Source organism: Scyliorhinus canicula, chromosome 11, assembly GCF_902713615.1.
Source record: "Scyliorhinus canicula chromosome 11, sScyCan1.1, whole genome shotgun sequence".
In the NCBI taxonomy this organism is placed as follows: Eukaryota; Metazoa; Chordata; class Chondrichthyes; order Carcharhiniformes; family Scyliorhinidae; genus Scyliorhinus; species Scyliorhinus canicula.
The window spans coordinates 93,186,023-93,204,266 of record NC_052156.1 but is presented as its reverse complement, the minus strand read 5'-3'; the positions used below and the strand labels follow the sequence as shown (position 1 = coordinate 93,204,266).

At 48.1% G+C, this 18,244-nt stretch overlaps 1 protein-coding gene across 1 annotated transcript in view; it reads right to left on the bottom strand.

Moving 5' to 3' along the window:
* The window catches only part of LOC119973771 (voltage-dependent calcium channel subunit alpha-2/delta-2-like), a 979,537-nt gene that overhangs the window by 26,441 nt on the left and 934,852 nt on the right, over positions 1 to 18,244 (bottom strand). Inside the window, exons 33-34 of the mRNA XM_038812195.1 lie at positions 6,929 to 7,052; positions 5,646 to 5,755 (exon numbers count right to left, since the gene is read on the bottom strand). Coding sequence (XP_038668123.1) covers positions 5,646 to 5,755; positions 6,929 to 7,052 — 234 coding nt within the window. The remainder of the gene's footprint in view (positions 1 to 5,645; positions 5,756 to 6,928; positions 7,053 to 18,244) is intronic.

Genomic DNA, 18,244 nt, shown 5'->3' with positions numbered 1-18,244 from the left:
TGATGAGTTCTCCAGCTTCCCATTTGCAATCCCTTGCCCCGACATGACCACGTCCACCATCATTAAAGCCCTATATAGTGTCTTCACCCTGTTTGATTTCCCCAATTATATCCACAGTGACCGGGGCTCGTCATTCATGAGCAATGACTGCGTCAGTACCTGCTCAGTAAGGGCATCGCCTCGAGCAGGACTACCAGTTATAACCCCAGGGGAAACGGGCAGGTGGAGAGGGAGAACGCGATGGTCTGGAAGACTGTCCTACTGACCCTGCGGTCCAGGAATCTCCCAGTTTCTCACTGGCATGAGGTCCTCCCCGATGCGCTCCACTCTATTGGCTCCCTACTTTGCACGGCCACAAACGAGATCCCTCATGACCGCCTATTTGTTTTCCCTAGGAGATCAACCTCAGGGGCCTCGCTTCCGTCCTGGCTGAAGACACCGGGGCCATTCCTACTCAGAAAGCACGTCAGGAGCCATAAGTCCGATCCTCTGGTAGAGAGGGTCCAGCTCCTACACTCCAACCCACAGTACGCTTATATCGAACACCCTGATGACCGACAGGATACAGTCTCCCTCCGGGACCTGGCGCTCGCCGGTTCCACCAGCACCACCACCACCCCTCCAGCATATCCCGCCCATCATACCATGACCAGTGCCCCCGCCCCTATATGGCCCCCGCACTCCCTCCCGCCTGCCATCCCCCTTTCACCGATCCACAGGAAGGAAGCTCCAGAAGAGACGCTCCTGGAGTCCACGTCTGTACCCGCACCGGCGCCCTCACTACCGATGCCAGCACGGACGAGTTCGACACCCGGGCCAGCAACAACGCCAGAGCTTCGGCGATCACAGCGCACAATCTGTGCGCCGGACCGGCTGAACTTATGAACCCGTCACCCCCAACAGACTTTTCTTTACCAGGGGGTGAATGTGGTGAATGTATTATACCAATAATCCACCAGTGTATTTGTATCTGTGCTGTTGCCCTTGTATTTGTATCTGTACCATGCTGTTGCCCTTGTGGGCTTCTCCTATGGGCCATTGTATGGCATTATCCATAGGGGAACATGTTGGGGCAGGTATGGGCTCTGCCCATGGCTCCTCCCTTGAAGGGAGGTATAAAGAGCAGTCAACCTGTAGGTAGTTCTCAGTACTGGTTTAGTCACAGGCAGGCACTGTTCTAAGTTGATTAAAGCCACGGTTTACTTCTACTCATGTCTCGAGTGAATTGATGGTCGCATCAAGGCCAAGTGGGAGGAGGAGCTAGGTGAGGAGTTGGAAGCGGGACTGAGGGCCGATGTCCTGGGCAGGGTTAATTCCTCCTCATCATGTGCCAGGCTCAGCCTAATTCAATTTAAGGTGGTCCACCGGGCACACATGACAGCAGCGAGAATGAGCAAGGTTTTGGGGTAGAAGACAGTTGGATGAGGTGCAAGGGCATCCCTGCTAACCATGTCCACATGATTTGGGCATGCCCGGAGCTTAGAGAGTTCTGGCAAGGGTTCGCGAGGGCAATGTCCAAGGTGATTAACACACGAGTGGTGCCGAGTCCAGAGATAGCGATCTTTGGAGTGTCAGAAGACCCGGGAATTCAGGGCGCGAAAGAGGCCGACGTCTTGGCCTTTGCCTCCCTAGTAGCCCAGAGACGGATTTTATTAATGTGGAGGGACTCGAAGCCCCAGAGTGTAGAGACTTGGGTTAACAACATGGCTGGATTTCTCAGCCTCGAGAAAATAAAATTTGCCTTAAGAGGGTCTACGCTAGGGTTCTCTCGGAGGTGGCAGCCATTCGCAGCAATCCGAGGGGGAGGGTGAGTGCTTCATTGGGATGGTGTGGGAAGACTGGGTCGCGTGGGGTAATGTCTATTTAATTGTTATTGTATATTCTCTTTTTACACTCTGTTAATGTTAATTCTAGTTTGTTTTGTTATTATTGTTACTACTGTTTTATGAAAAATTCTGCAAAACCTTAATAAAAATACTTTAAAAAAAAAATCAAATCATTGAATAGAATAGAATAGAATAGAATCACTACAGTGCAGGAGGAGGCCATTTGGCCCATCGAGTCTGCACTGACCCTCTGAAAGTGCACCCTACCTATGTCCATGCCCCCAGCCTATCCCTGTAACCCCACCTAACCTTTTGGACAATAAGGGGAAATTTTGCATGGCCAATCCGCCTAACTTGCGCATCTTTAGACTGTGCGAGGAAACCGGAGCACCCAGTGGAAACCAACATGGACCCAGGGAGAACATACAAACTCCACACAGTGACCCAAGGCTGGAACTGAACCCACTGTGAGGCAGCAGTGCTAATTACTGTGCCACCCCAGTGCCTTCCTGTTCAGGTTTAGTCAAACATTTCAGCAAGTTTCATGTGTGATGCGGAGCTGGGTCAGAGGGGTCGATTCCCAGTGGGTCAGAATAGAGGAGTGTTTGTGCAGGGGGTTGGGATTGAAAGCACTAGCAACAGCGCCACTCCCATGGCCCCGGGGAAATACTCAGGGAGTCCGGTAATAATACCTTCATTGAGAATTTGGAGGCAGTTTCACCAACACTCCGGCTTGTGGGCAGGGTCAAGGGAAATGCCGATTCGGGGGATTCACAGATTTGAGCCAGGGAAGTGAGATGGAAATTTTCGGAAATGGGAGGAGAAGGGGATTAAGACACTAAAAGATTTGTTTCTTAGGGGTAGGTTTGAAGGAGCTGGAAGCGAAGTATGGGCTGGAGCAGGGGGAAATGTTTAGATACATGCAGGTTCGAGATTTTGCCAGAAAGGAGATACAGAGCTTCCCGGTGGAGCCGGCCTCCACATTGCTGAAGGAGATGCTGACGACAGGGGACTGGAGAAGGGGGTAGTGTCAGCGGTTTACTGAGCTATTTTGGAAGAGGAGAAGGCACCACTGGAAGGGATCAAAGCAAAGTGGGAGGAAGAGTTGGGGGAGGATATGGAGGAGGGGTTCTGGTGTGAGGTGCTCCGAAGAGTGAATGCCTCCACCTCATGTGCGAGGTTGGGGCTGATACAGCTGAAGGTGGTATACAGAGCGCACCTCACAAGGGCGAGGATGAGCCGATTCTTTGAAGGAATAGAAGATGATGTGTGTGAACGTTGCGGGGGCCGGGGTCACATTCAGATGTTTTGGTCCTGTCCAAAGCTAGATGATTACTGGAAGGAGGTTTTTAGAGTAATTTCTAAAGTGGTGCACATGAAACTGGTTCCGGGCCCTCAGGAGGCCATATTCGAGGTGTCGGACCAGCCAGGGTTGGAAATGGGTGTGGAGGCAGATGTTGTAGCCTTCGCCTCGTTGATCGCCCGAAGGCGGATCCTGATAGGTTGGAGAGTAGCCTCTCCACCCTGTGCCCTGGCTTGGCGAGGGGACCTGTTGGAATTCTTGACTCTTGAGAAGGTTAAGTTTGAACTGAGGGGAAGGATGGAGGGGTTCTACAATTCATGGGCATTATTCATTATGCGCTTTTAAGAACTGGATAACATCGAACATTAGTTGGTGCGGGTGGGTGGGAGGGTTGCGGGGAGGGAGACTGTGTGCGTTAATGGCAACTATGGGTGATCCCTAATTCCTTTTTGTCATTTGTTTGTATGAACATGCGGGCTAATGTTTGGGGTTTGGTGGGAGGATGGGATCGTTGTTATTGATATGGGGATTGACATATTTGTTACTGATTATTGTTTATTGTTGGTGGGTGTAAATCTGGGAGAAAATGTGAAAAAGGAGAATAAAAAATATTTTTTAAAAAAAGTTTCATGTGGGATGGACTCAGGTTCATCCTTGGATATTTTAATTTCTGGGCCTCATTTAAATGTTGCCTGTCCAATTCCCACTCGGTATAACCATTAACAAAGTTTCATAACCACCCTAACAAAACAAAGGTTATATTTCTGTAATGTCACATTTCTACATAATGTTAATTTTCAATTATATTACAATGTAAATTGTTTCTGTAGAAACTAGATTGTGGGCGTGTTCCAACAGGTATTTTCGATGTCAGTTTCTCCCAGGATCTGTTGCGAGGTCATTGCGGTATCAGATTTGTGTATTAAATTGTATGAATGTTCTTCAATGGCAACAGGCCAATGCCAGCAACTAACAGGTTGATAAAATTGGTCTTGTCTTATACTCATTACTTTTTAAGTTGACCACATCCTCGCAGGTTGGCGACCTTCTTAATTGTTAAATTTGGACAATGGATGTAAATCTTCAGTGCAAGCATTGCTGAGGTGGATTTGTAGCTGAGGCAGGTGTCAATATGATTCCTTCAAACACTATTTAACCCATGCTGGTTCACTATTAGTGGGTATCTGACACTCCTTTAATTGTGGAAACCAGAATTTGTGGCCAATGTTGTAAGCTGCAGATACAGCTAGCAACAGCATTAGTGATGACAGTGTAAGTGTTTTGTGCATCAAACCTCTTTCCATTTTGTGGAATATTAACTCTGTAGATTTGATTTTCAGAATGTTTTTAAAACATCTCTTAGACTTTCAACAGATATCCTCATTTAAAAAACCTTTGTGAAATACACACATGAATGACAAATGCAAGACAGCAATTTAAACAAAGAAAATCACAAAAATACCCTGCACAACAAACTACTCTTACCATTATACATAGAGATTCCTCACAGTTATAAATAAATACAAACTTGTTTCTCTTCACCTTTTGGTTCTGTTTCTTCCTTAATTGAGACCTTCATATACTGGAACTGCCTCACACCAGATCACTGGAACCGTCTCACACCAGATCACTGGAACCTCCTTACACCAGATCACTGGAATCTCCTTACAACAGATCACTGGAATCTCCTTACACCAGATCACTGGAATCGCCTCACACCAGATCACTAGAATCTCCTTACACCAGATCACTGGAACCTCCTCATGCCAGATCACTGGAACCTTCTCACACAGATCACTTGAATCTCTCTATGCCAGGTCACTAGATTATCCTCCCAGCAGATAACCTGACCCTCATCACACCAGATCACTGGAACATCCTCACAATCGATCATTCAATCATCCTCACACCAGATCACTGGAACCCCCTCACAACAGATCATTGGAACCTCTTCATAACAGATGATTGGAACCCCACACACCAGATCATCAGAACCTCTTTGCACCAGATCACTTGACCCTCCTCACACCAGATCATTGGAACTTCTTCATACCAGCTCATTGGAACCACCTCACACCAGATCTCGCAATCCTCCTCACACTAGATCACTTGAACGTTATAACAGCAGATCACTGGAATCCCCTCACACCAGATCACCCTCGCACCAGATCACACAATCCTCCTCACACCAGATCATCTGAACCCAACAAACAGATCAATCAATCCTCCTCAAACCAGGTCACTGGAACCCCCTCAAACAGATCACTCAATGCTCCCCACACCAAATAACTGTAACCTTCTCACACCAGATCACTGGAACCTCCTCACACTAGATCACTGGAACCTCTTCACACTAGATCAATGGAACCTCTTCATACTAGCGCACTCGAACCCCCCTCACACTGGATCGCTGGAACCTCCTGACACTAGATCATTGGAAACAGCTCACAACAGGCTTCGGTGGGAGATGGGCTAATGCTGCAAGCAATCTGTGGAGTTATGTAAAGATAGGATACATCGCACCTCAGCCTGAATCAGTTTGCTTCGGTCACATTGACTACAGGTTAGCTTCTCCGCCACCACGAAAAGAAGGTTGGTGTTGGCTAATCTCTGTGCGTGGTAAAACCTGTAACAAGACAGAAAGTTTTTACTGACAGTCTGCTGTGGTTGTACTGATACAGACACACATGAAAGCTGGTTGAAAGGCCTACCAGAGTGGATCAAAACGAATTCTGACAAAATTGGATCAAATTGGATCCTTTCTGTCAGATAGCTCTTAAAGCATGACAAATTGTGACCTTCCAACTGAGCTAGATTCAAACAGGGCCACAGTGAAAAATATTGATAGCCGGACTAGTAATGTCAAAAAGACAAGCTTAAAGGCTTTGTGCCTTAAGGGGCCGAACAGGCGCCGGAATATGGAGACTAGGGGCTTTTCACAGTAACTTCATTGAAGCCTACTTGTGACAGTAAGCGATTATTATATTATTATTATTATATCCCTGTCTGGCACAAAAGTAAAACAAGAAAGGTAGCCAGCCCATGGTTTACAAGGTTACAAAGTAGGTCAACCCATGGTTATACAGGACCTTGGTGAGGCTACACCTGGAATATTGTGTGCAGTTTTGGTCTCCTTATTTGAGGAAGGATGTTCTAGCTACAGAGGGAGTGCAGCGAAGGTTTACCAGACTGATTCCTGGGATGGCAGTTCCGACGTACGAGGACAGATTGAATCAGTTAGGATTGCATTCGCTGGAGTTCAGAAGAATGAGGGGGGGATCTCATAGAAACAGATAAAATTCTAACAGGACTGAACACGGTTGATGCAGGAAGGATGTTCCCATGATGGGTGTGTCCAGAACCAGGGGGTCACAGTCTGAGGATACGGGGTAGATCATTTAGGACAGAGATGAGGAGAAATTTCTTCATCCAGAGTGTGGTCGGTCTGTGGAATTCATTGCCACAGGAAGTAGTTGAAACAGTGTATGGTTTCAAGAAGCAGTTAGATATAGCACTCAGGGCGCAATCGATCAAAGGATATGGGGGAAAGCCTGATTAGGCTATTGAGTTGGATGATCAGCTATGATCAGAATGAATGGCAGAGTGGGCTTGAAGGGCCAAATGGCTTCCTATTTTTTCTATGTTTCAATTGCACAAGGTGGTTCCTTTACTCACTGGGCCCAGTGGGGAAACTAAAATTGTTTAGTTGTTGTGATTTCTCTTCCCATTTCTTTACTTTAGAGTTAGGTTTGGTTCAATGGGAATTGTCATTGATCATTTCCTTGTGTCAGTTGCCAACCTGGAGCAGTTGCTGCAGTCAATTAAGTTGCTGTAGGATCTACTGTTGTTGCCAAAGTAATATTGTGTCTGCTTGGTAACACAGCTCGTCTCCTTCAGTTCATTACCATCTGCAAATGTATCATCTAGTAACAAAGGAACAGGGAGAATTAATGGAGAATCATGTTAGCAACCAGTTCAAATCCAGAACATCAGCAGCAAATAGCATTGAGTAATGGAACAGAATATTTTTTTTCTGTTCAGATCTTACAGCTACGTTTAATGTGATCTGGACTTGGCCTGTATTTTCAGGATAAATGGCCCCAGCCACCTCACTGGCTTCAGCCTGACAGTGTCCACTGACAGGGGAAGGATCATTAGCTAAGCAGCCTCCACTGGCAGAAATGTGGTTGTGGCTTTTTGTGTTTTCTGTCAAAGGAGAAACAAATTCCATCCCCTTCGCCTAACGCTGGACTCCCTTGAGAATCTCCCTCACTAGTGCTCAGCCCTGGGTTGATGTTTGGTAACTTTGGATTTTACCTGTTTGGTGCATCCCACACCACCCCTTCACCAACCCGCCACCACCACCCCCTCCATATTTTCAATTGGAGAAGGGCTGAATGCAGACTGTAGACCCCACCTGTAATACAAGAACAAACCGAGGCAGAAAGTACACAGTGACAGCGACAAGGGGTGCTGTCAACGGGAAATCCTGTTGACAATGGCGGCACTAGTAGATCCCGCTGGTGGTCCGCCCCACGCCGAAAAACACGCGGCGGGGTGGTTGGTAATTCCTGCCCTAGGTGTGACACCAGGGCAGGTTTCATGGACTTCTTTGACAGCAAGACTGATGCTGCACCTGGATCGATTCAATGAACATAGAACAAACAGTGCAGAAGGAGGCCATTCGGCCCATCGAGTCTGCACCGACCCACTTAAGTCCTCGCTTCCACCCTATCCCCGTAACCCAACAACCCACCTAACCTTTTTGGTCACTCAGGGCAATTTATCATGGCCAATCCATCTAACCTGCGCGTCTTTGGACTGTGGGAAGAAACCGGAGCACCCGGAGGAAACCCACGCAGACACGGGAGAACGTGCAGACTCCGCACAGACAGTGACCCAGCGGGGAATCGAACCTGGGACCCTGGTGCTGTGAAGCCACAGTGCTAGCCACTTGTGTTACTGTGCTGCCTCCCCTGTAGCCACCAAAGTTGGCCATTCCCTGAATACAAAATGGAGGAACGCAAAGCATACAGGATAAAATGGACAATGTTTGCAGCCCCAGCAGGCTGCCCTCAGCAGGTGTGGATTCTGTGTGCTAAGAAAGCAGACAGCACCGAAACGAACATTCCGCATACTAATGAGGCAATCACCGGGATAATTAGCATGTTAATGGAACGATTCCAGAGACAATGGACATAAATGGGGAAGCAACTGCAACATTGTAAAGGATACCAGACACTCAGGCACCAGCAAGGTTCGAAAACAAAGAGCCTGAAGTCCCGCCCAGTAGCTAAGGAACAGCCTCAGTATTGGGGGGATTCAAACATATTGATTGGGAAGAGACCCAATCGATTCCAAGCAGGTAAGGGAGTCCGCCCAAATGGGTGCGGATCCCTGGGACCTATAAAAGACAGGTCCCACACATGGTTCAGTCTTCTCGTCCAGCCCTCCTCTCTCTTTGACTAGCACTCCTCCGTGGACCAGCACCTCGACCAGCTTTTGCCAAGAAGACCTTGAACGAGAGAGAGGAGAGGGTTCGGACAGCAGCCGGTAGCAAGTAAGTGCCTCACAACGATCGCCTGACCCCTTTTAACTTATACCAACCTGAAGTCTGCAGACCAGAGCAGAGCAAGAGGCCTTGTTCCCTGACCCGGCAGTTCCTTCGAGATAAGTATTAGTTTATTTAGCGGTAGGAATAAGTTTAATCCTTTTAGCGTGTGCATGGGTAGATATTATAATTGTATTATAATAAACTCAGTTGTTTGAACTTACTAATTGGTGTATGGTTTTATTGCTTTGAACTTCACCTTGAACTTGTGGCGGTGTCTTAACGATACCTGGCGACTCCAGAGCTAAGTAAAGAAACAGAGCCAAATTGAGTGTTAAGCACACTCACCCAAGAAGTCGCAACATTGAGTGGCGACATCCTGGACGGGACTCGATTAGAAGTGGCCCCCCCCACTCCGAGAGAACCCAGAAATTTGAATTGGAAATCCAATTGGGAAAAGGAAAAACCACAAGTGTTCAAGGAGTTCAAATCAATAGTCATAATTCGGAAGTGTGTTTTTGCATGCGTAACTAACAGGGTTGTAAGGTTAAACCGAGAGATTTTTGTTGCGTCAAACTGTCGGGAGTTTTATAACCGGAACATAGCGAAAGCCGTACCCGTATTTTAAAAGCATTACCTTACCATCCCTTGTTCCAAATTAAAGAGAGAAAGAGGAAATGGCCATGCAAGCAATGGAACGCCCCATGAACCCAGAGCAGTTCGTGGTCGCAGCGACCAACAGTAGCAGAGTAGGCCAGTGTCCCGTATGGGAGCTGGAACTCCGGAAATATCTCAAAGGGAAAGGATGGCCCCTTTGGAGTGAGTTTTGTGTGAATGAGGAGACAGGTCCCGGGAGTATAGGACATACTTGGTGGGAGAACCTTTCTCAAATTCACAAGAAGAGTTTAGGAAAAGCACGCAAGCCGATGGCAATTGTGTCCTGCTTGGCACAATTGCGAGGCACAGAGGATGTCGTTCGGACGCTCCACAAAGAATTAGAGGAAAAGAATAGGATGAGTAAAGTGGATGTCAGGGACATCGAAAAGGAAAACCTAGAGTTAAGAAGGAAGGTGGCAGAGAAGGATAGAGAGGTGGATGATGCCAAGAGGGCACATCAGTCTTGTCTAGCCCATCTGAGCAGTTCCCAAACCCAGTATGAGAAAGCCTATCAGGATGTGCAGTGAGCAGTTCTGATAAGGGTAAATTCAGAGAAGCAGGTAGAGGCACTGCAAAGGCAATGCTCTGACCTAAAGGCAGCTTTAAGAGCACTCCATGCTGCCACCACTGAGCAAAGGCAAAGCACAGTGGATCACGCGAAGTGTAGGAAGCAGATTGCGCAGCAGCAATCTCTGCTTTCCGTACAGAATGGGTTCCAAGAAACATTTGGTACCCAGTTAGATGAGGAAAATGCCCCAGATTGGCAGGAATTGAGCGAGACAGCGCAGCGCTATGTTCAGGGAACATGTGCGCCAGCAGCGCAACAGAAAAGGAAAGCGCCCCAACCCCCCACAGACCCGCACCTATGAACCCAGTCACCACCCAAAGAAAGGCAACCACAGAAGGCGCACCCGACATCACCTACACCACCCACTTAACCGTGACACAACTAAGGGATGCGTGTGAGAAAATCAACCCGTTCCTCCCCACTGCAGACCCCCACCAATTTTTCGCAAAAGTGAAACAGCAGGCTACCATGTACGGCCTGGATGAGTGAGAGCAAGTGAAGCTCACAGTTTTGAGTTTAGACTCATCGGTTGTAGCAGCCCTCCCCAACCCACAGAACGTTGGAGGAGGCACACTAGAGGAAATGCATATATCTATTTTAGACACGATAGGGTACAATAGAGGAGACCCAGTCGAAGGCCTAAATAAGTGTAGGCAGAAGAGGACAGAGCATCCCACAGCATTCGCAGGAAGGCTGTGGATTCATTTCACTGCCGTTTTTGGCGATTTAGATCACGCACATTTAACCCGCGACAATATGGTTAAATGGACCCACACCATAATTTCCCACGCCACAGATGCAGGACAGAATGTCTGCAGTAGTTATGACCCCTCAGAAGAGGCCCATAATTAAAAATGGGTTTTGAAAAGATTGTCCCACGCTTGGGAACAATCTGTCCAAGGCAAGGTTAAAGTAAAGACCCCAGAAGAAGCTCAGGCTGCAGCAGATATACAGACAGTAAGAGCGCACCAAAACCCCGCATGGGTAAATGAAGGAAAGAACAGCCCCCCACAGAAGTCGCAGGAATGTTACAACTGCGGATATTTAGGGCATTTTGCAAGGGAATGCAACGGCCCACCGAAATCTCAGAGAGGCCAGCAGACAGGCACTCTGAACAGGAACAAAGCAAAGCCAATCCATAGTATAGAGATGCAGTCAGGACAGACCAATGTGGACGGAACGGACTGACGGTGTTCGGGCTCCCCCACTTGGGTCTGTGACACCCTCTGGGACCGATCTGGAAGGCTGGTGGTCACAGCAAAAATTAGAGGGAAGCCCATAGAATTACTTTGGGAAACAGGAGGGTCCCGCACAACCATTAACTCATCCACTACACCACAGGCAGACACGTGGCCCACTACAGCTTCAATAACCCTCAGCGGCTTTACAGGTCACTCACAGCAGGGACACATTACAGCCCCTGTATCCATCCAGCTAGGGAATATCTCCACCAGACACCCCGTTGTTTTGGTTAATCTGCCCCGCACAGCAGAACACATACTGGGTATTGACTTTATGAATGCCCACAGCCTGTCGTTCGACCCAGTAAATCAGTGTGTCTGGCGAATGGCAAAATCTGACAGAGCACCCGCAACTCTCACAGTGGGAGAGTATACAAACAGGATTAGCGCAGTAGGCGACTATTGTTTCGACCCGACCACGCTTAGCATGGACCAACAGGTTAGGGCAGTTTTGAACCGACACAGGACAACATTTGCCAGTCACCGGTACGACTGCGGCAGAATGACTGGACAAGTTCAAGTTACTGGACCTGACCCAAGACCACAGAGACAGTACCGATTTCCCCTAGAAGCAGAGGGAGAAATTGGAAAGGTTATAGAGAGCTTATTAGAGCAAGGTGTACTTAGGACAGTAGCCTCAACTAATAATGCACCTATTTGGCCAGTGAGGAAGCCCGACAGATCATGGCGTCTGACCATTGATTATCGGGAACTCAACAAAGTAACCCCAGCAGTAGCAACAAGTCCCGAGACCATGCTCAAGCAGGGACTCCACTCCAAATATTTCACGGTATTGGACATTAGCAACGGCTTCTGGTCAATCCCATTGGCAAAGGCGTGCCAGTACAAATTTGCCTTCACATTTAAAGGACAGCAGTATACGTGGACATGCCTCCCACAAGGATTCCACAATTCCCCCTCCATTTTCCACCGACAGCTGGCAAATGGATTAGCCAAATTTTCCCGACCCGAATGTCTGGTACAGTATGTGGACGACCTATTACTGCAGACAGACACCAAGGCAGAGCACATCACGCTTCTGTCCGAGCTCCTGGAAATTTTGCAAGAGATTGGATGTAAAGTTAACCCCAGAAAGGCCCAAATATTAGAGAATCAAGTGATGTATTTGGGTACAGTCATCACGCACGGCAAACGCGAGATCGAGGTCAAAAGAATTGAATCGATTGTCAAATTGCCCCTTCCCCAGAATGTTTCAGCCCTCCGGTCGTTTTTAGGACTGGTTGGGTACTGTCAGAACCATTTCGATGGTTTTGCGACAAAGGCAGCCCCACTCTCAGACCTCCTTAAGAAAGGAGCCCCTTGGGAATGGCTTCCGCAGCATACAGAGGCTGTGGAAGAGTTAAAAAAAGGCCCTTAGCGCAGCACCCGTGCTACAAGTTCCAGACCAACTCTCCCCCGATGCAATAGAGGTAGCTAGCACCGATCTGACCCTCTCGGCCGTGCTCCTTTAGGAACGGCACGAGCAGCTACGACCAGTGGCTTATGCCTCCAGACTTTTAGACCCCATAGAACAAGGATTTTCAGCCTGCGAGAGGCACCTACTAGCAGTTTTTTGGGCAGTTCAGTACTTCTCGTACATTACCGGACTTAATCCCATCACCATTTTGACCGAGCACACCCCCACACAGTTACTTTTAGACGGTCGACTGAAGGACGGTTCAGTGAGCCAGATAAAAGCAGCTAGGTGGAAACTACTGTTACAAGGACGGGACATAACAGTTAAACGGACCAAAACACACACATTTTTAGCGGACAACCTCCAATATCCAGGACAACCCCATGAATGCGAGATTGTAGCACCCCTGCACAACACAGGACCCTTCATTGCAAAGACACCCCCCAGGAAGATAGGGAATTCAAGCCAGAGCCCCCAGCACACAGACACGTATGCCCCATTGAAAATATATGTGGACGGTTCATCCACAGTTTTAGATGGAGAACGCATCACTGGATGTGGGATCTATGTTGAGGATGCGCAGGGTCGTGCACTAGAAGAGATTGCATTAAAATTACCAGGTCACTTAGACGCGCAGGCAGCAGAGCTCGCGGCCATTGCATATATAGTGGACCACCCAGATTCGTTCCCCAGCCCAGCAGACATATATTCGGACAGCTTATATGTCTGTAACAGCCTGACCGATTTTCTATCCCTGTGGGGGACAAGAGGTTTCGTCTCCGCAGACGGGAAGCCCCTTCCATCAGCCCCATTACTCCGCCATATCCTAGAGAAGGCAAAGGATAGGACGTATGGCATTATTAAAGTTAGAAGTCACCATAGGTCATCCCCCCCTGGAAATGTAAAAGCCGACGCACTGGCTAAAGCAGGTTCCAGGCCTTTGGACACCCCCAGCTAGCGCCCCTGTGAGTGCAGTTCAGGTCTCACAGACAGAAATCAAAGATTTAGTACAGGCACAGCAGCAGGACGAAAATCTCCGGGAGATTTTTAAAGGAAACTTTGTGGCCCAGTACGGTAGATTCAAACATGCTTTGACCACACATGAGGGTGTGATCATTAAAGATAAATTGTATGTGGTTCCTGAACAGGACAGGAATCAAATGATTGCCTTATTCCATGACAATCATGGACACCAAGGGATCGACCCTACCACAAGACACCTTAGACAACTCTGTTGGTGGCCCAACTTACGACAAGATGTAACCCACTATATTGAGAATTGTTTAATTTGTGCGCAGAATAACCCGGAGAGGTATTCAAAGAAGGCACAACTCAGCCACACTCGCCCCATTATTGGCTCCTGGACAAACCTCCAGATCGATTTTAGAGGACCATTGCCCCCTTGCAGGAATGGCTATAAATATGTTCTGGTGGTCATAGATACCTTTACCAAATGGGTAGAGGCATTCCCTTCACGCACCAACACAGCTAAGACAGCTGCAAAGATCCTGACCCACCACATCTTTACGAGATGGGGTCTCCCCAGAAGTATAGAGTCAGATCAGGGATCTCACTTTACAGGACGGGTCATGAAGAACATCCTGACCATATTCGGAACAAAACAGAATTTCCACATTGCGTATCACCCCCAGTCAAGCGGGATATTAGAACGCATGAATCGGACCCTAAAATCGACCCTTAGAAAGATGGTACAGGAGAACAATTCGACTTGGGATTCAGTGCTCCCATTCGCACTAATGTTCATCCGAAATACAGTTTCATCATCTACAGGTTTCACCCCACACACACTCATGACCGGACGCCCTATGAAAGGATCAGAATTCCTTTTAGGACCGGACATGACCAGCCCAGAAATGACGGCCCTCACACACGAGAAAGCAGTCAAAGAATTAGTTGAGACTGTAAGGTCTGCACAGTTAGCAGCTGCAGTAACATTGGGGAAAAGACGGAAACAGAGCAGGGCCTGTTTCAACAAGAATGTACACCCCACAGAATTTCAGGTTATGTTATCTGTTTATAACCCCAGCACGTTTTTGGCTCCTAAATTTTCCGGCCCGTACTCAATTTCGGACAAAATCAGCCCCTCATTATACAGAATAAAATACCCAAACGGTAAGACTGCGTGGTTTCATATTAACCAGCTAAAGGTTTATGGAACACAGTCAAACCACTCACACCATGTCCTGCTGGATGCAGCAGGACACCTCGCTCCGCCCACAAGAGACACATTTCCACCTTCCCCCTCACAGACCAGTTCCTCATCGGACTCGACCTCGACTCCGCCCACTGACTCCAGACCACGCCCCGGAACGCCCACAAGCTGCCACAGCAGAGACAGTGACAGTGACTGTGAAACTGAGGACAGCCACAGCACTCCACCCTACAGCCCCCACTTCAGCGACTACGACCTCGACTCCAGTGACCCCATGGAGATCACCTACATTAAAAATCCGGACCCACACCTACACCCACCACCCAACACTGACGACCCCGACAACGCTTCTTCAATTTTAGACCCCACGATTTGGCACAGGGACAATTCTTGGCGACTTGTCCGCAATGACGAGAGTGACCCCCGGTCACACAATGCAAAGATTGCATGCCTGATCCATACAAGGGTATGGGATCCGGGAGAAGAGGATGACTTGATGTCTGATTCCCGACACGGCAACCCCTTTGCGACCCTGTTCGCAGAGAATGAGGAGAAGTGAGGTGTCCAGATGATGTGAAAGAGGAACCGCTTGAGAGAAGTGCTGTCCTTTCTGATGGAACCTGCACGGATGTTTGTTTGTTTGCATGTTAAATGTTTGATTTGGAGATCGGCCACTTGCTTTTCAGCCAAAAAGCTTGTGACCACCTCACATGCACGTTAGTTTGTTCGCAGATATTTCTGAGAACTTGACACATCTGAAATGTCTGGAGCCCAGCTCAACTTTTTCACAAGGAGCATCTTGGCTCCTCACTTTTTTTAAAGGTGCCCCTCTATTCTGGGAATAGAGGCTGCAATTCCACTACGACTACATTCTTACCCGTTCATTTCAGGTTGCTCAGGCAGTGGAGAAACGGCATTGAGGACCCGCCCTGTCTGAGGACCCCCCTTTGGTCAGCTAAGCTCGGGTACAGCACAGCACGCCCTACCCGGGGATCCCATACAACTCTTACCCGTCGCGGCCCATACGCAACTCATTCGACCTTTTCATTTCTAAAGCTTGGTTTCATTTTTGTTTAAGGTAGCCCTTCGGCCGCCACTCGATATGCTATTTACATCCAAGGACATTTTGGGATGGTAAATTTCAACACTCTGTGAGACGGCTCGCACTGGTTTAAGATAAGTATATGTCTGGTCCTAAATCCGTTTTTGAAAAAAAAAATGAGGGAATCACATGGAGGTGACCATCATAAAGGGAAAATTGGAACAAGAGGACAGATATACTTAAAGTCAAGATATTAAGCTGAACACTAACAGATAATATGCTTGATTCCCTTAGCTTTCGGAGGTTCGCGAGAGGAACCGAAGCAACAGCACAGCAAGATCCCAGAAGAGAAGAGGAAAGAAGAGAAGAGAGCACTCAAATTGCTATGTTTTTAGCTATTGTGGCAGTTGCGCGTTGACGCGGACCCACTTTCCCACAGTACAACGTTTGCTAACTTCTCCCAAACCCAGACCACCCCCAGCCCAGTCAATGGTAACAGTACCCTGACCTGGTGTACCAAATTTCTGACATGGTACTCCTCGTCACATATAATAGAATCACTTTTGGTGATTGCAGTCCTTTGTATCATAGTCCAGACCCTCAGGATGAGGAAATGGAGAAGGAGAGCCCACCGCTCGCGGGCCTCAACAGTGTACAGAGTACAATCCCCCATTTTCGGATTCCACCAATCCCCCCAACCCCTTGATGTATAATAAGAGATTTAATTTTGATACAATCTGTAAATAAAGATTATTGTGGATGTATTATAATGTTCTGCGCTCGACTGCCGAGTCAGAAAACGAAATGTACAGATGCTGTTGTATGAATGAGTAAGGGTTTAGAATGTTATAGACTGTTTTAAATGTGAGATGAGAATAGTTTGTTGAGATAGTTAGAGGTTACCGATTCGAATTGGTAATGCATGTCCCCTTTGACATAGTAGCGCCAATCAGAAACTGTTAGTTAAAATTTCTTGCCATAGTTGAGGAAAGAATAGAAGCCATGGAACTCGCTGAGGTCAGGGGGACCCAAAGACACCGTAGTTAGGTGATCCTTCATGATTTCTCATAAGGATCACAAGGAGGGAGTGTAGCCACCAAAGTTGGCCATTCCATGAATACAAAATGGAGGAACGCAAAGCATACAGGATAAAATGGACAATGTTTGCAGCCCCAGCGGGCTGCCCCTAGCATGTGTGGATTCTGTGTGCTAAGAAAGCAGACAGCACCGAAACGAACATTCCGCATACTAATGAGGCAATCACCGGGATAATTAGCATGTTAATGGAACGATTCCAGAGACAATGGACACAATTGGGGAAGCAACTGCAACATTATAAAGGATACCAGACACCCAGGCACCAGCAAGGTTTGAAAACAAAGAGCCTGAAGGCCCGCCCAGTAGCTAAGGAACAGCCTCAGTGTTGGGGGATTCAAACATATCGATTGGGAAGAGACCCAATCGATTCCAAGCAGGTAAGGGAGTCCGCCCAAATGGGTGCGGATCCCTGGGACCTATAAAAGACAGGTCCCACACATGGTTCAGTCTTCTCGTCCAGCCCTCCTCTCTCTTTGACTAGCACTCCTCCGTGGACCAGCACCTCGACCAGCTTTTGCCAAGAAGACCTTGAACGAGAGAGAGGAGAGGGTTCGGACAGCAGCCGGTAGCAAGTAAGTGCCTCACAACGATCGCTACCAGAGATAGACACTCCTGACCCCTTTTAACTTATGCCAACCTGAAATCTGCAGACCAGAGCAGAGCAGGAGGCCTTGTTCCTTGACCCGGCAGTTCCTTCGAGATAAGTATTAGTTTATTTAGCGGTAGGAATAAGTTTAATCCTTTTAGCGTGTGCATGGGTAGATATTATAATTGTATTATAATAAACTCAGTTGTTTGAACTTACTAATTGGTGTATGGTTTTATTGCTTTGAACTTCACCTTGAACTTGTGGCGGTGTCTTAACGATACCTGGCGACTCCAGAGCTAAGTAAAGAAACAGAGCCAAATTGAGTGTTAAGCACACTCGCCCAAGAAGTCGCAACACCCCCCCAATGGAATATAATCGATTCCAATGGGAAACAGTGCGGGACTCGCCGTGTTTACGATTGACACTTAGGAGGCTGACAAGCTGCAGCTGCACATACACACTGCACCCCACACACACCATCCCAGCCAACAAGGTGGCAGCAAGGAGAGCAGCAGCCCGTTTCACTGACGCCGAGCTTGAGACCCAGCTAGATACCATGGAGGAGAGGCAGGCAACCCTGTACCCCATCCTGGGATGGAGGCTGGCAGCCGCTGCCGTTCGCCATGTCTTGGCGCAGATGGGAGACGTCGTCAGCGCCGTGGACAATACCGATTGGACCGGCCTGCAGTGCAGGAAGAAACTGTACGATCTCCTCAAGGCTGCCAGGCTGGGTAGGCTGCACTGTGCCCCAACCACCAACCTCCGTCCCACACACTCGT